This window comes from Lampetra fluviatilis, chromosome 63, assembly GCF_964198595.1.
Source record: "Lampetra fluviatilis chromosome 63, kcLamFluv1.1, whole genome shotgun sequence".
NCBI lineage: Eukaryota > Metazoa > Chordata > Hyperoartia > Petromyzontiformes > Petromyzontidae > Lampetra > Lampetra fluviatilis.
The window spans coordinates 1,091,626-1,115,444 of record NC_136337.1 but is presented as its reverse complement, the minus strand read 5'-3'; the positions used below and the strand labels follow the sequence as shown (position 1 = coordinate 1,115,444).

The window sequence follows — 23,819 nt, the reverse complement described above, 5'->3', positions numbered from 1 at the left end:
CGCATACGTGGATAAAGTGCCGTTCGTACGCGCATACCTGAGCATGTGTGTGCGTGTACGTTGGGTGGATAGTTTGTACATATATATACACCGGCATTTTAATTTCAGCCAGGCAATTTTCCTCAGTTTGATTCATAATTCCGCGTTCAATATATTAATTTATTTAAGTCGTAGCCCCCCCCCCCTTCCCCCACCCACCCCACCCTTCTTTTATTCCCCGCCGAGGAATTGCCCCCCCCCCCCCCCTGCGAGGGCATCGGTGCGTCGTCTTCAACGTTCCAACCGCGGATCCCTCCGTGGAAACCGATTGTCGCGGCGGCGAATCGGTCGCAAGTGACATGCGGGAGGCGGATGAACAAAGCTACAATCGGAGGTGAGGAAAGGTGGGAGGGAGTGGGGGAGTGGGGCAGGGAAGGGGAGGGAGGGGATGGAGTGGGGGAGTGGGGCAGGGAGGGGGAGGGAGGGGAGGGGGAGGGAGTGGAGGAGTGGGGGAGCAAGGGGGAGGGAGGGGGGGAGTGGGACAGGAGGGGGAGGGAGGGGAGGGGGAGGGAGTGGAGGAGTGGGGGAGCGAGGGGGGAGGGAGGGGAAGAGGGAGGGAGGGAGGGGAGGGGGAGAGGGAGGGGGAGAGGGAGGGAGTGGGGGAGCGAGAGGGGAGGGAGGGGAAGAGGGGGGGGAAGGGAGAGGAGGGAGGGGAGGAGGGAGGGGAAGAGGGGAGGGAGGGGAGGGAGCAGAAGAGGGGGGAGGGAGGGAGTGGGGGAGCAAGGGGGGAGGGAGGGGAAGAGGGGGGGAGGGATAGGAGGGAGGGGAGGAGAGAGGGGAAGAAGGGGGGGAGGGGAGGGAGCGGAAGAGGTGGGAGGGAGGGGAAGAGGGGGGGAGGGAGGGGAAGAGGGGGGGAGGGAGAGGAGGGAGGGGAGGAGGGAGGGGAGGGAGGGAGGGAGGGGAGGAGGGAGGAGAGGGGGAGAGGGAGGGGGAAGTGCGATGGGCGGAATCCGTCGGGTACCAACGAGCCGATCTGGAACCGATTGCCCCTCCCCCCTCCCCCCTCCCCCGCGGACAGACGTCGCGAGCCCCAAGGGCGACCAATATCCACCGCGGGCGAACGCAACCGGATCGGCGGGGGGGGGCGAGACAGAATCGGGAGCTAAACGTGACAAGAGAGGAGGTAAACATTCCACGAAGATCGATTCGTGACCTCGAATCGTCACCTAGAATCGTGATGATTCATTCACTCGTGGTTGGGGGCAGGCTGGCGGGGGGGTTGGTGAGGGATGATTTCGATGTCAGGGTACCACCAATCAAAAATAACATCGAGCTTACAATGGGCCCTGACGTTCCTTAAACCTTGCGCTCCCCTTCACCACTACACCCTGGCACCGTTTTATTTTAAACAAATGTGCGCGTGTGTGTGTTCGTGTGTATATGTATATAACATTTGGACGATTTCATTTTGACCCAAAAAAGTTAAATCGTAATCGCGGTCCAGATGTGTTTAAATTTGGCGGTGCCAGTCGTCTTCAAGCGTCGGATCACGCCGGGGTTTACTCGGAGCAAAATCGTCTCCGTCTCGTGCCGTGCGCTCACAAACACGTGCTGCCCAGCGGGGTGGGTGGGGGGGGGTTATTTATCAACTTTCTACATTTATACTTCAACGCAGCTGCTGCCGCTTGCGCTGTAGGAGCGAGAGGTAACGCTGGCCCATGCCAACAGCGTGTTGCCCAACGGGGCAGGGCTTTGTAAGGAGAGGCCCTCTCTCTTCCTCCAAAGCCTCTAACACCACGCCCCCCCCCGCACCTCAACGACGGACTACTTTCTTGAGCCGCGCGGTTGGGCGGCTCAGCCACGTGGTTGAGTGGCGTAGCGTCTCCTGCCCGGCAGGTAGTGCCAACCTCGACCGGGGTCTGTCCCGAGACCTCTTCTCCTGTCGGCGAGCCTCCGGCACTTCGCGCGGTAGCCTCAACGCGACACCTGGCCTGGCACGGGCGACGTGGTGACGTCGCGGCGAACGGCGGGTGTCCGTATCGGCGGTGGCGCGTCGCATCTCGCCAAACGTTATCGCGAGTGCCCCACAATTGACGGGGGCCACGCGTCTCTCGCAAGGCGTCTACTTCTGACCGTATCTGAATCCGGCTTCGGTGGAGACGTAAACGGCTCCTGCCCCCGGCCGGCCCGGCACAGCCTCGGCGCTGCTCCGGCGTCCCGCGTGCCAGTGGGAGGGGGAAGGAGAACGAGGGGGAGGAAAGACAAGAAGCGACAAAAACTCACCGAGGGCACCGGGCGGCGCCAGCGCCGGCGGCTGCTGCTCGAGCTGCAGGTGGTGCTGGTGGGCCCCGGCCAGCCCCTCCAGCTTCATCCCCGCGCCCGCCGCCGCCGCCGCCGCCGCGGCCGCCTGCATCGCGGCCGCCAGGTAGTACTGGTAGATCTCCGCCTCTCCCGGCACGACGCCGGAAATCACGCCGGGCATCTCCAGGTGGTGCAGGTGCTGCTGTTGCTGCTGCTGCTGCTGCTGCAGCTGCTGCTGCAGGTGGTGGTGCTGCTGCTGGTGGTGGTGATGGTGGTGGTGATGGTGGTGCGGCCCCACCCGCTGCTTGGCGCCGCCCTGCTGCTGCTGCTGCTGCTGCTGCAGGAGCAGCATGTTGTGTGCGTGCTTCTCGCTCGTCATGTGGATGCGCAGGTTGCGCGCCACGTTCGTCTCGTAGTCGCACACGTCGCAGCGCCACATCGGCTTTTTCTGCTGCTGGTTCTGCTGTTGACTCTGTTGACTCTGCTGCTGCTGCTGCTGCTGCAGGTGCTGGGGCCGCGCTTTCTGCGGCGACGCCGCGGCCGCCGCGGCCGCCGCCGCCACCGCCGCGGCCGCGGCCGCCGCGGCCGCCGCGACGCCGCTCACGCCGCCCAGGCTGGCGGGGAGGTGGTGCTGCCCGTACGCGGCCACGGCGTCCGCGATGGCGCCCGCCCCGCCTCCGCCCCCGCCGCCCCCGCCGCCCCCGTTCTGCAGGCACTGCACGTTGTTGAGGTGCTTGTCGGACTGCATGTGGATGCTCAGGTTGCCCTTGGTGGTGGTGGAGTAGTTGCAGACGTCGCAGCGGAAGGGCTTGTAGCCGCACGTGTAGCTCTCGCCGCGCGCCAGCCGCGGGTGCTGCTGCCCCGACGTGCAGAAGTCGCAGGCGCTGCCCGACTCGGGGTGCTTCTCCTTCATGTGGGCGTCCAGCGTCTGCTGGTACTTGTAGTGCCAGTTGCACTTGGGGCACTTGAGCGTCTTGCAGGAGTTGCGCGACTGCAGCAGCATGACGTGACCGCCGAATGACAGCGCCGATGGGCTCACCGCCACCTCGCGCCGCGGCGAGCCGCCCTCGCTCGCCGGCGTGCCGCCGCCGCGGCCGTCCCTGGCCGACGCCCCGCCGGCGTTGGGATGCTGCTGCTGCTGTCCTAGCGAGAGCCTCGGCAGCGCGAGGTCGCGCTTGGCGTCGCCCGCGTCGGCGTCCGACGGCCGCGCCGTTCCGGCTGCGGCCGATTCGACGGTCGCCGCGAACGCCGGCGCCGGGTCCCTGGCGCCGAGGGCCGCGTCGCCGTCGGGCAGCGTTTGGAAGGAGCTGCAGGGTGCCTCCGTTGGGGAGGGGTTGAGCAAATGAGGCAGAAAGGAAAGCTGAGAAATGCTTTGGTTTGTAAGACTGGAGAGTTCGTTTCTTCTGCAAGCGCCGTCGCCAACGCCGACCTGAGAGCCTCCGAATCCGCCCACCTCCATCTCCTCCTCCATCTCCTCCGCCGCCGCCGCCGTCGCCATCGTCATCATCTCCGCGTCGTCGTCGTCGTCGTCAAATTCATTGGTATAGAGTTCGTCGTCGGACCTCTCGTCCTCCAAGTCCGCAGGCTCGGACTTGATTCGCACGCCGTGGACGTCCAGGACGTCGCCGCTGCATTTGGCAAGCTGCCCCGCGCCGGCGCTGGGCCGGCCGGGGTACGTTGAGGTATTTGGGGATTTCAGCAAAGCACTGGGCAAACCCCCAAGGTTCAACGGGGCGCTCTGACCCCAAGGGTTCACGGGAGAAGCAGTCGACTGCAGCCCCTTAATCTTTGGCCCGGCCCGCAGCGCCTCGGCGCCGCCATCTACTCTAATGCCGCTAAAAACGCCGTAAAAATTTGGTTTCACGGAGGCGTCCGCGCTCGCGAGCCGCTGCCGCCGGCGCCCTTGCCGCCGGGCGCCGGGCGCGCCGCTCGGCTCCAGGAAGCTGACGAGCGGCTCCCTGCGGTCGCGGCCCACGCCCTGCACGATGGCGGAGGCGCCGCTCCGTCCCAGCAGCCTCCGCTCCTCGGCGAGCAGCGAGAGGCGGTGGTCGCGCGTGGCGTGTGCCGCGAACGTGCGGGCGCAGCCGAACGACAGCTTGCACAGGAAGCACATCAGGATGGGCTTCCTGCCCCCGAACAGCGCGCCGTCGACGTCGCCGGCCCCGCTGGCCTCGCCGTCGTCGCCGTCGTCCGGACGCCCGTCCTCCGCTGGCCCCTCCGCGCTCTCGTCCTCGCTCTTCACGCCGTCCGGCGCCGCCGCGCCGCCGCCGCCGCAACCGCCCCCTTCGCCCCGGACATCGAAGACCCGAAAGCTTCGCAGCGCGGCTCCGGCGGCGGCCGCGAGCGAGGAGTTGGGGAACGCCTGGATGTGGAAGGTGCTGATCGCCCCGGGTTTGACGCCGAAGGACAAAGCGTGCGCCAGCGTGGGGCTACGGCCGCCGCCGCCGCCGTGCCCGTCGTCGGCGAACGCGGACAAGCTCTCGGCGCTCTTGACGATGTAAGCGGAGCCGTCGGCCCGGTACACGATCTCGCCCGGGATGCTCTCCACGTCGGCGACTTCACCGGCGGCGGCGGCGATGATGGCGGCGGCGGCGGCGTGCGGCGGCGGCGCCGGCGCCGCGCCCTCCGCGGCGGTGGCGCAGCGGTGCTCCATGTAAGTCTGTAAACTCTCGAGCGGCGACGCGCATTGGTTGCAGCAAATATCTTTGGCAGAGGAGGCGGCGGAAGCCGGACGCGGCGGAACGACGGCGGCGGCGGAGGATGAGGAGGAGGCTGCCGCGGTGGGAGAGGAAGCGGAGGGAGGCCAGGCCGGGGAGGGGACGGCGAGGGAGGGCCCAGGGCCCGGGACGCCGGCCACGGCCGGAGACCGCGAATCTCTCAGCAGCTCGGCGCTCGCCGGAGAGTCATCGTCTCGGGGTGGCGGCGGCGGCGGCGAGTCTGTGTCGACGTCACTCCGCTTCTTCCCGGCGGAGCTGGCCTGCAACGCGTGATCTTCCATGGCACTCGGCTGCCCCCGAACGTCTCATTTCTCCGCGCCGGTGAGAATCCTGCACGAGGAGGAGAGAAAGAGAGAAAGAGAGAAAGGGAGGCGGGTCAGCTCGACGGCGGTTACACGCGAGGGAACGGAGGTGAAGTTTTATCAGCGCCGCCGTTGCCGACGGAGCGTCCACTCCGCTCCCCCCAGTTCATTCAGCAGCGCTGTAACGACACAGCTGACTGTTTGCGATATTCCACCATATAAATGATCTGGCCGTAGATTTGTGCTGTGTCAGACCACTCCACCACCATGACAAGGTCAAACCAAAGCTCACCCCGGTGCGCCGAAGAACATTTCTCGCAACGAAGCTTCGCTCGGCCCAAAACATTCGAAGTACAAACCCGAAAGAGAGAGCCGCCACGCATCTCGGGAGAATCGACCTTTGACCCTGGCCTCGACACTGACCTCGGCCTCAATTGTTCCGGGCCTTCTGGGAATTGACACTGAATGTCTCCAAACAGCCTCGACGCTCTGACCGACAGCGATCGTCGCCCCGAATAAATGTGAAGATTCTATGACGACGATGACGACGACAATGATGAAGACGACGACGATGAAGATGACGACGACGATGACGATGACTACAATGACGACGAAATTGGCCGACTATTACAATAACGTCGACGATGATGACGACAACGACGACGACGACGTGCTACACTCATCGACTCGGGCTGGGCGTCACGCCGAACCGTCACGGCGCGAGGCGAAACCACGCCGCCGGTGCCGGAACGCATCGGGAGGGCCCTCAAACTATTTCAAGAGCTGCATCTGTTGCACGGAATAACAGCGGGTCGGCGTCGATGCAGGGATAACTTCTCCTTTCTCCACCTCTCGCGCCATCGATCGCCGCCGCGCAAGTCGCCTCCCGACAACGTTACGGGCGGCGTTTTGATAGCCAAGCGGATAAACATGCCCGGCCGCATTGTCGACGTCGTAAATCAGGGACTTGCTCATAAGTAAATTCCGAACCTAATCACGCGCCGGTGATCGATACCTGGAACAGGCCCGACGTTAAGGGCCCTCGGGGAAAAAGAAATGAAAAAAACCACCAACAACGACGCTGAGAAGCGGGCGATGATTAATTATTATTTTCGTTCGTATTATTCCCGCGCGCCCGTATTAGGCCGCGCGATAAAACGCTTTGAATTTCGCTCATCGGAATCGAAATCCGTTTCCGAAAGAAAAAAAAAGGAGACTTCGCATGGAGCGCCAAACAGTGTCCTTTGGCTTTTTCGCGGCGGAGGTTGGTAGGGGCGGGGGGCGAGAGACGGGGGGGGGGGGATCCGGTGGGTACGAGGCAACGGAAGCCTCAACGCTGGAAAGAGAAATCGCCAAATTTGCAAAGGATTACCCAAAAAAAAGAAACCCTGGAGGCCCCCCCACACCCTTTCCCCCCCGCCGAGAGGGGCATCCGCAAAGAGGTGGGGAGCGAGTAGCCGCACCTTACACCGCCAGCGCCAGCGCAACCTGCCCATCAACCGACCGACCGACCGCCGTGGGCCCGTTTGTCCGCTGCTGGATGGGTTCACGGCGGCGGCTCCCGGGGGGGGGGTGCGACTGGAAGGGAAAACTCGCAGCCGTCGCTGCCTCGGCCGCGCGCCGGGAGATGGAATCTAAACCGGCGACCTCTGAATTGCTACCGCCGCCGCAGCTACTACTACTGCTGCTACTGCTGCTGCTACAGCCGCTGCCACCGCCGCTACTACTGCCGCTGCTGCTACGACTGCTCCTGCTACTACTGCTACGACTGCTGCTGCTGCTACTACTGCTACTACTGCTACTACTACTGCTACTACTGCTGCTTCTGCTGCTACTGCTGCTATTGCTGCTACTACTGCTCCTGCTACTACTGCTGATGTTGCTGCTACTACTGCTACTACTGCTACTACTGCTACTACTGCTGCTACTACTGCTACTACTGCTGCTATTGCTACTACTGCTGATGCTGCTGCTACTACTGCTACTACTGCTGCTACTACTGCTACTACTGCTGATGCTGCTGCTACTACTGCTACTACTGCTGCTACTACTGCTACTACTACTGCTGCTGCTACTGCTGCTACTACTGCTACTACTGCTGATGCTGCTGCTACTACTGCTGCTACTGCTGCTGCTACTGCTGCTACTACTGCTACTACTACTACTGCTGCTACTACTGCTACTGCTACTACTGCTACTGCTGCTACTACTGCTGCTGCTACTACTGCTGCTACTGCTGCTACTACTGTTGCTACTACTGCTGCTGCTACTACTGCTACTGCTGCTACTACTGTTGTTACTACTGCTACTGCTGCTACTACTGCTACTGCTACTACTGATGCTACTGCTGCTACTACTGTTGCTACTACTGCTACTGCTGCTGCTACTACTGCTGCTACTACTGCTACTACTGCTGCTACTGCTGGCTAACGTTATAAAGCCGCCGTGGCGGCCGGCAGCATCAAGAATCCTTCTCGTGAGACGATGGCCAATCAATACGGACAATTAGCTCCACGCAGCCAACGGCGGATCCTGCGGCCGGGGGGCTGGGTGGGGGTGGTGGCGGAGGGGAGAGGTGGGCGGGGGGGGGGCGTCGTGGGGCCGGGCGGCCCATTAAGGCGGCGGAGTGCATACGGGAAGCCGCGCCGACGGCCTTCGGGAACCGCTGTCCCTCGCCGTGACCCCGGCCTCTCCAGCCGACCACCATCCCCCCCCCTCCCACCCCCACGGGGGAGACGACCGAGAGCCATCGCCACCCTCCCCCCTCCCACTACCCTCCCCCCACCCTCCTCTCTGACCGACCGACTGACCCTGGTGGACGGCGCGAGAGCGCGAAAGCTCGCGGTCAGTTTGGCGGCTGGTCTCTGAACTCGACGCGGGTACCGTCGTCGTGGTTACGCGGGTACCGTCGTCGTGGTTACGCGGGTACCGTCGTCGTGGTTACGCGGGTACCATCGTTGTGGTTACGCCAGTACCATCGTCGTGGTTACGCCAGTACCGTCGTCGTGGTTACGCCAGTACCGTCGTCGTGGTTACGCCAGTACCGTCGTCGTGGTTACGTGGGTGCCGCCGAAGAGCGGTGGGGAAACAAACTAAAATAACATATTCTTAGGTTTTTTCGGTAAAGTCACCTAAGAATTTGAATCCTTGCAGTCACGAAAGCTTCAAATCTAAAACTAAAAGAACAACATCGGAAGAGTGCACGGGGCAGCCACGCGCCTGGAATTACACCACGAGACAGAAAGCAGTGCACGTGGATGAGAGGTCATGCACACGATGGTTGATGACACCGTTCAAACTCTGTAGAGTGGGCCAAAAAATAATAACAATTGACTCCGACGCCAGCTTTCATCAACGTGGGCCGAACAAGGCCCGGCCGACCGCCATCCTGCCCTCGCATTGTCGCCTGCCCCAGCCAAAAATGAAAAAAAAAACGCAAAAGCGCCCGGCAAAAAATAATCACTGAGAAGCAGCTTGGCTCCGAGGGCATCAAACCGGTAAATAAATTAATAAACAAGGCATCTCGAGGCATCTGGCGGCGGCGGCGCTGGAGGGGAGGGGGGCAGCAGGCATGGAATTGAAACGGGTTCAGCACATTCGCCAAAGTTGCGCGCTGACGGAAACAGATTTAGTTTTTTTTTAAACGTGGAGAAACCCAGCGGAGAACGAGTGGGTGGGATGAGGGGGTGGAGGAAGAGAGACAGAGTGGGGTGGGGGTGGATCGTATCTCGCGCTCTCCCATCCGTCGCTCGCAAATTGCGAGTCGCGCGGTGTCTTTGATCGCGCCCGCGAAGCCCTCAATCGGCGCGTGGCAGCGCGGGAGTCAAAGACAAAGCAGCGGGGGGACCCCCCCCCCAACCAACCTCCGGAGCTCGAGAGGGGAGAGCGTTCGCAATTAATCCCGCGGGGAGAGAGTCAGAGAGAGAGAGCGAGAGAGTGAAGATGACCGAGAGGTCATCAGCCCAGAAATTGTCCCAAGCGTAGCAAGCCTTTGATCACCGCCCTGCCTCCAAATCCGCCACCCGACCCCCACCACCACCACCGCCACCACCGCCACTCAACCCCCCACCACCACCGCCCCCCACCAGCACCACCGTCGCCACCACCGCCGCTAACCTTGTCCAGTTCATTTGGCTCGCGTGCAAAACCCGGCAGATGCGGTTACAATCGACGACTACGACGCAGAAAGCGGTGAATGCGGTCACCGCCCAGAGCAGAAGCGTGGAGAGCGCAACGTGGAATCGATGGCAGATTCACAAAGACGGAGGAGGGGAGGAGGAGGCATCGTCGCAGCGGTGATGCAGCACTCCGCTTACTCCTGACTCCAAGATCCTCAGGCTCGTTAATCTGCCCAACACGCACCTCTTCCAGAGAACGACGACGCAGACGAATATCATCACAGAGAGACCCTGAGACTCACACAGACAAATATCATCACAGAGAGACCCTGAGACTCACACAGACAAATATCATCACAGAGAAAGCCGTAGACTCACACAGACAAATATCATCACAGAGAAAGCAGTAGACTCACACGGACAAATATCATCACAGAGAGACCCTGAGACTCACGCAGACGAATATCATCACAGAGAGACCCTGAGACTCACACAGACAAATATCATTCCAGAGAGACCCTGAGACTCACACAGACAAATATCATCACAGAAAAAGCCGTAGACTCACACGGACACATATCATCACAGAGAGACCCTGAGACTCACACAGACAAAAATCATCACACAGAGAGCCGTAGACTCACACAGACAAATATCATCACAGAGAAAGCCGTAGACTCACACGGACAAATATCATCACAGAGAGACCCTGAGACTCACACAGACAAAAATCATCACACAGAGAGCCGTAGACTCACACAGACAAATATCATCACAGAGAGAGCCGTAGACTCACACGGACGAATATCATCACAGAGAGACCCTGAGACTCACACAGACAAATATCATTCCAGAGAGACCCTGAGACTCACACAGACAAATATCATCACAGAGAAAGCCGTAGACTCACACGGACAAATATCATCACAGAGAGACCCTGAGACTCACACAGACAAAAATCATCACACAGAGAGCCGTAGACTCACACGGACAAATATCATCACAGAGAGACCCTGAGACTCACACAGACAAATATCATCACAGAGAAAGCCGTAGACTCACACGGACAAATATCATCACAGAGAGTGCGAGAGTGGAGAGCCGACAGAGTGGACATAAACTCGCGGCTATCGGAGTGCGAGTGGAGATGGGGAGGGGGGATGCCTTGGCAGCCCAACATGGCCGAGGGAGGTGTTCGCTCCTTCTCCTCTGCTGCCCCCACAGTCTGGAACTGGCTCCCAGCCCCCCCTCCCCACCAGCCGCCCGTGTTGTCAAGTCCCTTTGCCCCCCCCCCCCCCCCCAGTTCGAGTCCAGGCTCGAGAGCTTCCTCTACTCCGGTGCCCCCTACCACCACCACCACACACTGCCTCTCTCTCTCTCACAAAGCAAATGTTGTGCTCACCGTGTGTGCATAGAGCCAGCGAGATGCGTTGGCATTCAGACGCGATGAGAGCCCCCCCCACCAATGTATTGTACGGGTCTCACGCGAAGCCACGCAGATTCACGTAGTGACCCCCCTACATATTGACACAGAGACCCATGGTAACAAAGACAAAGATCCCCGCGTATAGCCTCAACAGACTGTTGGGGCAAGTGCCGTTAGCGAGCACCTTTGTTTCCCCAGTGGCGATGTTTACACACCGCACCAGGTACGCGCTTGAGGCTGAGTCGACCTAGGGGAGGGCCCAGGACTGGCGGTGGCCGTGAGCGGGAATCGAACTCGGATCGCCGGGTTCATAGCGCAGCACGCTAACCGCTACACTACCGCTCCCCCCCACACACACACACACAGACACACACAGACACACACACACACAGACACACACACAGACACACACACACACAGATAGACACAGACACAAGTTTGCTATCCATATTGTAACGACCCACAATGCCCCTTTAAAAACTAGTCATCAATTTTTGTTTTAAAGTAAATTCTCACCAGGCTCCACGCTGCAAACAACCACAGTCTCAAACACTCATCTCCACTCTCTCTCTCTATTCTGGCCCCTGCGCGTACAGGCTCCCGCACAAGGCCCACTGCTCAACACGTCGCCTATCATGTACATGTTTGCTTTCAAATGTCACGCACTGTTACTGTCGAATGTGTCGCCGTGACACACGGACACTCGCATTCAAGACAGGGTCTCCTTGGTCTGCGACAGACTGTCTCTCTGTCTCTGTGGAAGTGCAGTCCCCAATACAGATGCTTTCTGAATCCACCCTAGAATGAATTCTGTTGACTCACACCAGAGACGAATAGGGTCACAGAGAGACCCATAGACTCGAATAGAGACCCATAGACTCGAATAGAGACCCATAGACTCACAGAGAGACCCATAGACTCAAATAGTGACGCATAGACTCACAGAAACCCATCGACTCACATAGAGACCCATATTCTCACATAGAGCCATAGACTCACATACAGATCCCATACTCAGAGAGACCCCATTAACTCACATAGAGACCCCATCAACTGACATAGAGACCCACAGACTCACATAGAGACCCACAGACTCACATAGAGACCCACATATTCATATAGAGACCCCATAGACTTACATAGAGACCCACACACATGCTTAACTACCTCCACAAATAACTTTTCACAAATATTCCCACTGTTCACACGCAGTGTGTAGCTGTGTATAAATACACACCATATTCAGTCACACACAACAGATCTTATATACAGACTCAATATACGTACCCCTCTATATACATATTATATTTGATATATCAATATAAATGTCGCCTATTATATACCAGATATACAGGGTGCTTCAAAAAAATGTTTACACTTACATGGGACTCGTTTTTAATGTTAATAAGCTTCAAAAAGTCAAAAAGTCTCCACTTGTACGCCATCGTTGTCAACACGCGTGGCCTGGGATCTCTCCAGGTGGTCTCCAGCGCCCGAAGTCTGCACATTTATTGTGGTTATTGTTTGCAAATTCTCAGAAGTGTGAACATTGTTGTTGAAGCACCCTGTCGAGATGGTGAGGTCAGCTGCTGGCCACGATGAGAGGGCCACAGTTCGTGTCGTGTCGCTGTTCCTCCTCCGCCTCTGTTGAAGAGAGCAGCCTAGCACAGTGGTGGGTTCACTGGCCTGTCTTGTGGGGGTCTCTGTGCGTGTCTCTGTGCGTGTCTCTGTGCGGGTCTCTGTGCGTGTCTCTGTGCGTGTCACTGTGTGTGTGTCTCTGTGGGTGTCTCTGTGGGTGTCTCTGTGGGGGTCTCTGTGTGTGTCACTGTGCGCGTCTCCGTGCGTGTCACTGTGGGTGTCTCTGTGGGTGTCTCCGTGTGGGTCTCCGTGTGTGTGTCTCTGTGTGTGTCTCTGTGTTTGTTTCTGTGTCTCTGTGCGGGTCTCTGTGGGTGTCTCTGTGTGTGTCTCTGTGTGTGTCACTGTGTGCGTCTCTGTGTGGGTCTCTGTGTGTGTCTCTGTTTGTATCTCTGTGTGTGTCTCTGTGTGAGACTCTGTGTCTGTCTCTGTGTGTGTCTCCGTGTGTGTCACCGTGTGGGTCTCTGTGTGAGACTCTGTGTCTGTCTCTGTGTGTGTCTCCGTGTGTGTCTCTGTGGGCGTCTCTGTGTCTGTCTCTGTGGGGATCTCTGTGGGGGGTCTCCGTCCGTGGACTCACGTAGAGACCCGTGAGCGAGAGAGGGAAAGAGAGAAACTCGTGAGAGGCGCCCAGGAGGTGCGGCTGGCACACTCAGAAGCGACGTCCCACATCGAGGTGGGGTGGGGAGGGGGTGTTCAGAATTTAGTTTTTTCCTCCTCTTTACACAATTGTACATCGTCGTAAAATGTTCAAGAGACTTGCCGCGAGGCCTTGTTACTGGATGATGCTGGCCAGAGAGACAGAGAGAGACAGAGAATTAAAATCAGGTTGAACCTAAATGACTTGGAGGCTCACGGCGGGTGCTGACAGCGTGGTGGGTGGAGAGGGCATGTGCGTCCCCCCCCTCCTTCACGCCATCTGATACCATCCGATGATTAGTTCACCGCAAAATGTCGACTTCGTCAGTTCGGGACACATCTGAATGGGTGGGTGAGCGATTGCGGTGTGTGAGTGAGTAAGGCTAATTGTAATGCTGTTCTTACAATGCCCAGTCCCACCAGTGACCTGTCCATCCAGTGACCTATCAATGACCTATCAATGACCTATCAATGACCTGTCAATCACCTGTCAATGACCTGTCAATCACCTGTCAATGACCTGTCAAAAACCTGTCAATGACCTGTCAATGACCTGTCCCTCCGAACGCGACGGCTCGCTCTGTCACCGCCACCCAACGACTCCGTCGCACAGCAAAAGCAGCGGCAGCGCAACTTCGTCGTCAACGCTTTGATTTAGAAAAACACACGGGGGGGGGGGCGGGCTCGCTCACAACAACAACAACCCCCATTCGCCACTAAGTGGCAGTGACGTCGCCGCGACGCTTGTGCCAGGCTACGTGCACGTTGAGGCCACGTGAAGTGTCGAACGCCCGCTGGCAGGAGGTCACGGGGGCAGACCCAGCAGGTGCCACGGGTCGCTCACGAAGGGGGTTACACACACACGGTGCCCCCCCCGCTATCCCTCACACTCCCAAGGGGGCACTGACACTCAGGAGGATTTCTCCACAACTCTGTGGCTGTCGCCTGACGATGCCGCTTGTCGTTGTTGTAACTGCCGGCGGCTCTGGGTTCACTCTGGAACACGTAAACGTTGCGGTGCTCGACTCGGAACGAATCGGTGCGCTCTGTTCACGCGACACAGCCTCACTAATTTGGCTGTGTCGGGTGGTGGCGGGATTAACGACACAACATTTATATATTTACACGATCCAACCCCCCAAAAAACCTCTATCATGGATAATATTGGTCGTGAAAAACCTACGACTACTACTACTGCTACAACTATTACAACTACTACTACGTGTTGAAACTTACACTCAGGCCATTGGGAAAAGCCAGCGAACGTCATTGTCGTCGTCCCGTTTGCAAAGCCCCCCCCACCGTCAAACCTCGGCGGGCAATTCCACAGTCCTGTGACAGGGACCCGAGTGTCGATCAGTCGGCGGTGCACGCGAGAGAGACACGGACACGACGAAAAAGCACGGAATCCACCACCACCACCACCAGCACCACCACCACCAGCACCACCACCACCAGCACCACCACCATCAGCACCACCAGCACCACCACCACCAGCACCACCAATCATGCCTTGGCGGGCCTCTTGCTAAACACCAAACGCGAAAAACCCGTGTCTGGACATCACATCTGTTCACCGTGTCATAGGGTGGTGGTGGTGGGGTAGTAGTGGTGGTGGGGGAGGATGCGCAAGTAAAGTCGCAGCCCTGCAATGTCTCCGCTCAGGCCACTGCTGCCTCGATCCAGAAAGCTCCCCACACCCGGTGACCACCCCCCCATTCCCCCATCCTCTTAAGAGGGGCCACGACGCCGGAGAGAGACGACGCCGGAGAGAGACGACGCTAGAGCCGACGCAGGCCGGCCCCACGGCCGCACCGCCGTGCGTAAGGACGGCGTCCGGCCCGTCGCACCGCCCGGGGCGTATCGAAGCTGGCGGGCGGGCGAAAGAAAAACTTTGGGAGTCGCTCACACTTTACCCCACCATGCGCGCTAGACCCATCTGCAGCCGCCGCCATTGTCGTTGTGGTTATTGTTGTCGTTGTGGTTATTCGACCTCTCGGTCGCTGCCTTATCGACGACTCCGTGGTGGACATATCAAGATAGGTAAATAATTAATTAAATAGCCCGACCACCCCCCCCTCCACTCTCCCCTCCCGGCCCCACCACTCCACCTTTGTCGATAACTGGCAGGCTAGGCACACACGCGATGCGCGGGTGTAATTGGGGGTAATGGAGTACGTACATAAAATATATAATAACTCCCCCCCCCCCCCCCTCATTATTCTAAAACAGCTTGGCCGCAGACAATTATCCTTTTAATTAAGATCGCGGTGACTAACGGCCGAGGTGGGCGCCATTAACGAAATCCTCGCCCATTACGCCGCCCAGGGTTGGCGCGGCGGTGGCAAGGCGAGCGTGGAAATGCTAAACGGCATTGGGGGGGGGGGGGGGGGGTGAACGTGTCGCACCTCCGTTCAATCCGGTGGGGCGCTACCCATCCCTCCTGCCCGCTCGCTCGCCACCACCCACCCCCCCACCGCGCTCTCTCGCGACCGATCCACACCAAGGGGTTGCTACCCATCTGACCGAATTCTCCACAAGATTCTCCACCAGATTCTCCACCAGATTCTCCACCAGATTCTCCACCAGATTCTCCACCAGATTCTCCACCAGATTCTCCACCAGATTCTCCACCAGATTCTCCACCAGTTTACCCACCAGATTCTCCACCAGATTCTCCACCAGATTCTCCACCAGTTTACCCACCAGATTCTCCACCAGATTCTCCACCAGTTTACCCACCAGATTCTCCACCAGATTCTCCACCAGATTCTCCACCAGATTCTCCACCAGTTTACCCACCAGATTCTCCACCAGTTTACCCACCAGATTCTCCACCAGATTCTCCACCAGATTCTCCACCAGATTCTCCACCAGTTTACCCACCAGATTCTCCACCGGCAGCTCCACCGGCTCCTGAAAAAGCTCCCAGCACTCGGGATCGAAACGTCAGACGCCGTCACGCCAAACGACGCGCCGCGCCGCCACCGGCGGCCGGAGAGAGCCGGGACGCAGCCCCCCGCGGGCAGCGTCCGCTGGCCCCCCGAGACACTCTTCCCATGAGATCCGTGAGATCCGTGAGATCCGTGAGATCCGTGAGATCCGTGCCTTCGAGGTGGTGTTCCGCCAGCGGCACCACAGGGCCTCGCCTCCTGCTCGTGCTGGCGGCGGCGGCGGTGCCAGGGGGCGGTGGGGGCGCCGCTAGCGTCAGTCCACCTGGCCGTAATTACGCTTAACCCCCCCACCCCACCCCCCAACCCGCGTTCATGGAATTACGTGAGGAATAAAGGGAGGGAGGGGGGGTTAATTGCGAAATAATTACCGCAATTAAAGCGCCGCGCTGCGATATTGAGAAATTAAATGGTTCTACAGTCCCCCCACACCCTCCCCCTCCCAGATCCCCCTCTCCAACCCCCACCTCCCACACCGCCCCACACCCCCCCCACACCAACACCCAAAACTTTCAGGGGTGGCGAGAACAGGGTTGACCTGTTTCCGCTGCTCGTGTGTTTCTCTAAATGTCACGATGAACTCATACAGGTGTGACGGAAGGTGCCTGGAAAGAGACCGCAGAGTCTGCAGATTTTACTACGAAAAGAAAATCGGTTGACATCGCGGCCTGAAGAGAGATTACGACGACGACTATGATGATGACGACGACGACGACGATGATGACGATGATGACGACGACGACGATGATAACGACGACGATGATGATGACGATGACGACGACGATGATGATGATGACGGCGATGACGAGACGGCCGGCGGTCGCCATGCGCTGCGGCAGCGGTTGGAGGGAACGGCCACGGCAGCGAGGGACGGAGCGGCCGAGTTCGTTGGCCACGTCGCAAGGAAGTGACAAATGGCGGCTCGGGGAAGCCTTCATCCAGCAGCAGATAGATCGTGGCCGGTCACGGCAGCGATGAGATTCAACTCCCCCCCTCCCCCCCCCCCCCAAGATTTTAAATGAAAATAAATAAACGCGACGAAAAAATGCAACGTTTAATTTTGTTCCCGTACACTCTTGCAAAGCTGTCCCGAGTTGCACCAAAGCAGCTAACTCCGTGAAATCTATTTTTTTTAATCTATTAATGTTTATACAGGTCGCTGGATTTACCCCGTGAAGTCAAGACAACAAACCAACAACGGAGAAGCACATTCGCACGCAAGCGGAGAATAAATGGAAAAAAAAACACAATATTACTCTGCTTTTTTATAACGCAAAAAAATTCCCACCTGGTGGCTTCGGTGGACCAGGTGCGGCGGCTTTAGCGTTAAGGAGGAGTTACATTTTTTTTTATAATTCACCAGCAAAATCTCTCCCCCCCCCCCACACTCAGCGAGCAAAGAGCGCTGGGCGGAAGTGACACTCGCTCAAAAAACAAAGACGAGGGTTCCCCCCGCCCGCGTAGCCTGCGCAGGGCTTTTGGGGCAAGTGCTGTTCGGCGAGCGCCCACGAAGGCCGGCGAGACGGGCACGCGGACGCGGTGGGACGGTCAGCAGCACCCCGAGCGGGAGTCGAACGAGGGTCACCGCGGCTCGGAGCGCAGTGTCCTAACCCGCTGCGCCACCGTGCACGCACACACACACAAAAACAAAGGGCCCCTCTGTATAGCCTTGACAAACTGTTGGGGCAAGTGCTGTTAGCGAGTAGCACCTGTGAAGGCCGGCACGGTACACGAGGGGGGGGGGCCGGGCGGCCAGCACCACGCCCGGCCGCCTTTGTCTCCCCACCGGCGATGTTTACGCACCGCACCAGGTACTCGTTTGAGGCCGAGTCGACACACACACACAAAAAAAGACAAAGATCTACCGCATAGCCTTAACAGAATTTTGGGTCAAGTGCTGCTCACGAGCACAAGCACCCACGCACGCACGCACGCGCATTCACGCCACGTTGGGCGCGACGGGAGTCGCCGGGCAACGCCGGAGACTCGACGCCGCCGAGACTCGACGACGGCTCTCGAGGAAACGCACGACCGGGCGGTGCGCGCGTACCCGGGGCGGCCCCGGTGGGATCCGCGTGTCGCGTCCCCTCGTCCACCCCCGTTGGGCAGCGGTGACCTCTTGACCTTCACCCCGGCCGGCATCGGCGGCGGAGCGACGGCCGAACCGGGCGCCGCCGGACACCCGGTTTCAGAGGCCGCGGGTTCCATCCCGAGCGGGAAGATCCACATCGCCGCGACGTCCGAAGCCGGCGTGGCGGCAAACCGCTCACGGCGAGCGCGCGGACGCCGATTTATAACCGCTGCTCGTGAGCGCCATTCGGTTTGTTGGCTCGGGAAAGCCTCCTCGGCGGTGCTGCGGTGGCGCGTGTGTGAACCCGACCGAGCAATCGGCGGTGAGAGCGAGGGTCTTTCACTGGCATTCGGGGCATGTTTTTCGTGGCCAATACCACCGGTCGCATTGTACGCGACGTCGCGTGTTTTTATTTCTACTCTCTCTCACTCTCGCCGAAGTCAACTCTCGATTACCTGCGGGTATAATCGGGGTCGGGCGGGCGGGTGGGCGTGCGGAAAAACACTGGCGCAGATAAGATGGAGACACCGGTAATGCCAAACAAATGTCAATTATTTCAGCAACACCACGTGTGTTTAAATTTCGGTCACCCAAGTAGAAGAGAGATGGGGCGGCAGGGGGGGGGGGTACAGACTTTGAGCGTGTCATCTGCTTTCTCTTGAATCGCGTCTCAAATCATCGTCGGCGCTTCTGAACTGTTGCCTATGATGCATGAATTAAAACATACCGCCGAATTGGCGCCGTTATTGATTTGCGTGTTCGCGGCGTGCTCGCGGTCGCGTGGCTGCCGGAGCCGCTCGGCCCCACGACGAGTGAGGAGCGGTCGATGGCAGAGCGAGCGCTGTGTGTGTGTGAGAAAGTTTGCACAGCAGGGGGTACAGCTGGAGGTGCATCTACCAGTCATCTCAGTCAGCCAACCCATGGCACCTGCTGGGTCTGTCCCGTGACCTCCAGCCAGCGAGGCTTCGACACTTCACGTGGCCTCAAAGTGCACCTGGCCTGGCACAGACGCCGTGGTGACATCACCGTCATTTAGTGGCGATTGGCGGGTATTGGTATTGGTGAAAGACCACGGATAAATCCATAATTCGCCTGCGGACCCATCGAGCATGGACCCCGTGGATTTTTTTTCCTTCTTATGTTTTATTTATTTATTTACATTTTAAGAACTGCCAGGTTCAAGCGATTCCTGAGCACCGCAATTTCTCCCCAATGCCAAAAGCAGCGGGGCCTCGTTTAAATCATTCGGCGTGACGGCGTTCACTCGCCCTACAACACCACCACCGACGGCCACCACGCACAACAGAGCTTTCTGTTGGGTCAGATGGCGTCAATACAAATGCGTGTCGTGAAACCCGCCACCACCCAACCGACGCGGCCAATTGGTTGAGGGTTTTGTCACGTAATGCAACACACCGGCCGTGTGTTGGAGAGTAAACCCACCGCAACATTTACAATTCGAGTAGCCGTGATGTTTCGCCAGTAATTAAAACCATCATCATCATCATCAGGCGACAGCCAGAGTTTAATGACGCGCGGGTTTAAGGACACATTTATATTTACGCGCTCTAACCCAAAAACCTCCATTGTGGATAATATTGGTCAAGAAAGCCCTACACTACTATGTGTTAAAGCATCACCGCCACCACCACCACCACCGCCACAACCCCCACTACAATCACCACCACCACCGCTGCCACCACCGCCACACGTTTCCAAAGCCTCCAGCCGAAACGCACAAATAAGCGCGCACACACACGCGATGCACGAGCGTGCACGGACAACAAAAAAGGCTTTTAAAAAAAAGGGGGTTACACTTTGATAGTGCGATGAATAATGGAACGGGCACACCATTAAGATACAGTATGCATTTACGTCGCTGAATTTCGTACACAAGTACTGTATGGAATTAATTCAGCGTACACGCTCGCTACATAAAGACGGGGGATTGTAATGCGGTTTTTTGGGGGGGGCGAGGGGGATGGGAGTGGTGGGGGGGCGGGCGGGAGCTGTGCTGGGCGACGGATTAACCCTTGCGCTGCTCATCTACGTTTGACCCGTGGAGCCGGAGGATTTTTTTCCGTTCTGCGTCACTCCGGTAAGCGAACGGAACGCGGCCTCGCGCCCCCTTGTTTGCCCGCGCGTTAAAAAACAAACACCACACCCAGAAATCGACGCTGAAAATTCCAGGATGCTGCTGCTGCGGCGGCGAAGGGCGAGGGAGGGGGAGGGGGGGCGGTCGTTCTCCAGAGCGCGACGCTCGAGCGCGGCTTCCGCAGGGGTCGCTGGCGACGCTGGACCGCCGCCACTGCCGTCGACGAGCGGCGTCGCGGAGCGAAGAACCGCGGGGGGGGGGGGGGGAGGCGGCATCGCACGCCGTACGGCGGGGGGCGGGGAGCAAGCCTCAGAGTCAAGGTCAAGAGGTCGTCGTTACTGCCCAACGCGGTCGTTGCCTTCCGCTTCCTCGACCCTGGGGGATTCTGCGTGGCCGACGGCTGACCTCCCAAGGAACTGCTCTTCGAGTGTCGTCACCACCGCCACCACCATCACCCCGCCTAAACGGCCACGAATGGAGTTGACCAAATATCCCGATAAAGGAACACAGAGCGTGGGCAATTTTTGTGCGCCGCTTGCGGCTTGTTTCCCCGTAAACATTCCAGGGTACGGGCCAACGTCGGCACGTGCTTGTATCCATCGGCCCAACGTTCCAAGTTCACCGTCCGTGCTTTCCCGCACCGCCAGATCACTCCGTCTCTCCGACTCTGAGAGCGACTGAAAAGTTCTTCGAGCGAGAAACCAACATTGTTATTATATTGAGATAAATATTATCACCCCGTCGCTGCCCCCCCCCGCCCGCCTTTCCTGATGTGCCCTTGAGGGTCACTCCCCCAGAACCGCCACCACGAGGTCGCCCCCCCTCTCCTCCCCAGCGCGAATCAAGGAGCCGTTTACTTCGCGGCTCCGAACGACCTGGAGTCTCAACCGACACCAGAATCGTGGCCTTTCAAAGGCCGCTTTGCACAGCTCGGCTGCTGCATTCGGGATAGTCGGATTTCATGCACGCAGGCTTGAACGCCCAAGTGTTACGGTTCGTCATTAGCCACAACCAAAATGTTTGGGTTGCATCATGCGGGTGCGATGTCAAATTTTGACCTTTAACCCCACGCGAGAATGATGATACAGGGCATAATCTCCAGCAGAACGTCGTTGGTACGAAACTGTCTTAAACTCCGCGTGAGCTTTCCAACATTTCTCCCCAACAGAAACTAATTATCAACGTGGAGAGTTGAACCTTATCGCATGAACTGCGTTGCGACGTCGTTTTATGCCTGTTAAAGGCGAATGACACGGCGATCTATTCCTCTCGACGAGCTCTACACGATGCGCTAATCAAAGTTTTGTTTCTTCTGCGCATTCGTCCTCGCCGCTGCGCTTGGACAACACGACAACAGAATGATCCGCGCTGGGTGGGCCGCGGCGTTGATGTGCGCGGTGGGACGGAGTCGCCAAAAAATAAAAAATTACGACTTCCGTTTATTAGGGACCCCGGGGTCCCGCCATAAGGTTCAGTTGTTAAATTGTATTTTCGAGTCCGTGCAGCATTAGATCTGCCGGTAGCTCAGTGCGCAAGAAGGAGGGAGAGAGAGAGAAATTAGAGCCGTAGGGAGTCTAGAAAGGACGCCCGTGGTTTAATAAAGGAAAAGTTTGGAACGTGAATAAGTGTCGCAGACACAAGGCGCGACAATGGCAACAACAACAAAGGGCAAATTTGTGAACGTGTGCCACCCCCACCAACCGCCCCACCACCCACACCATTCAACTCGGACCCCGTGCCTTCATTAACCACTTCAACCGCGGCCTGTCTTCAATCCCGCCACCACCACAACCACCATCGCCACGCAGTCTAAAAACAATCGCGAGATTTTGGAAGCAAAAAAAATCGGTCACACCCCGTGGTGGCGTGCGATTACGTCCCAGATCGCGCCCCCCCCCCAATTCCCCCACGCACACCCCCACCCTCCCGTGCCGTAGAAGAGAAAAAAACCACAAGCGGTGCCGGCACGTGCCCCCTCCGGCCGGCACGTCGGCCCGCTGCCAGCCCCGGCACCGCCGCCGCCACCGTCACGGAGTGGGTTAACGGAGAGCGGCAACAATGGGCACTCTGGGTAATTAAACCCAATATCGAGCAGGCCCCCCCCTCCACCGCCCCCCCAACGCTCCCCCCCCCCCCCGCATTTGCATTTAAATGGCGCCTTCCGATTTCCACGGAGCTTTCCTTTCGCCTTGAGCCCCCGCTGTTTATGGAAACGGCCAATTAGAGGCCAGGCACGGGAATTCGCGCTGCCTCGCCGGGTTTGGCGTGGCGTGGCGAATGGGCGGGCGGGCGGCGTGTGGGTGGGTAGCCGAGTGGGTGGCTGAGTGGGCGGGTGGGTCGCTGGGGTGCGTGCCCATCTCGCAACAACAGGTCAGGACAGCAGCGCCCGGAGTCAAGACGGGATTTGGAAGGGACGCCTGTTGAGGTCCGCCGTGGCCGGGAATCGAACCCGGGTCAACACGGGTTCAGGGGCGGGCGCACGAGCCGTTGCCACCGGCACCCCGCCCCCCCCAAACGCAACTATAAAGCCCATCGCTAAAACACAAGCACGCACAACCCGCAAAGCATACAAAACATGAACACTCCCGCAAGGTTTTGATGCTGCTGAACCGCGTGCCACCAGGGCTGTCGGGAGAAGCGTCCTGGATTTGGGCCGACCGTTGCACTCGGTCCAACTAAAAAAAACATTTCACGAATCGTGAGAGTTGGCCTGATGATGGTGATGATGATAATGATGTCCAATGAGTGTGTTATGACAGCAGTGTCCGTCCGTAGGTGGCCAGCGACACGGAGCCAGCAAAGCTGAGAGCCTGGGTTCGAATCCAGGATTAGACCGGGTCCTTTAACGTGGCGAGTTTACGGTCTTGAGACGGACACCAATGACTCCGAATTGTTGCGAAGAACAACGAAACACATTGGCCCACACCGCCACGTGCCGAATCACCCGTAGCAAAGGGAGAGCGAAACCCTCGCGCGTGGACAATGAGAAGCAATTCTGTCGCGTCTCCTTCCCCCAGGTCGTGCGACGCTGACCGCTCGAGTTCCAAATGAAACTCTCCCGTACAGATCTAAAGACAATCATTCGAAGCAACGTCCGGGGCACGACGCCACGGCGATCGTAACCGGGGCTTCATTTCAGCCGAGTCTGTCATGCCGCGCCAACCCCGGAGTGCATTTCCCCACTGTGCGCACGACATCCACCATTCCCCCCGGCTGCGTTCTGTGGCTACCGCCACCACCGCCGGTGGTCACGCGACACCTGCTACAGCTTTAGCAGCGAGCCAGCAACGGCGCGAAGCACCAATTCGCTCTCCGCACGCTCGCGCGCCCCCTCGCAATCAGAGCCAGACGCGCAAATCGTACCACGAGAGAGGGAGACGCCGCCGCGCCGTTTGTGAAATGTCGCTCTGCACCCGCAGTGCCACGACACCCGTCCTGCCGGTCGCTCTCTAGCCGATCCCCCCCCACTTCCTCCTCCTCCTCCCTTCCATCCGCCACCCCAACCCGAGGTCAAGCCAGTCCACGCACGTCGGAGGCATTTCGGACGTCGGCTGCAAATTCCTGCCAAGCTTTCGCGCCGCCACACCC

At 58.7% G+C, this 23,819-nt stretch overlaps 1 protein-coding gene across 1 annotated transcript in view; it reads right to left on the bottom strand.

Annotated features, from left to right (window-relative positions):
* The window catches only part of LOC144951639 (zinc finger homeobox protein 3-like), a 127,411-nt gene that overhangs the window by 74,229 nt on the left and 29,363 nt on the right, over positions 1 to 23,819 (bottom strand). The window contains 1 exon segment of the mRNA XM_078881929.1: positions 2,263 to 5,327. Within this exon segment, the coding sequence (XP_078738055.1) occupies positions 2,263 to 5,278 (3,016 nt within the window). The 5' untranslated portion in view covers positions 5,279 to 5,327.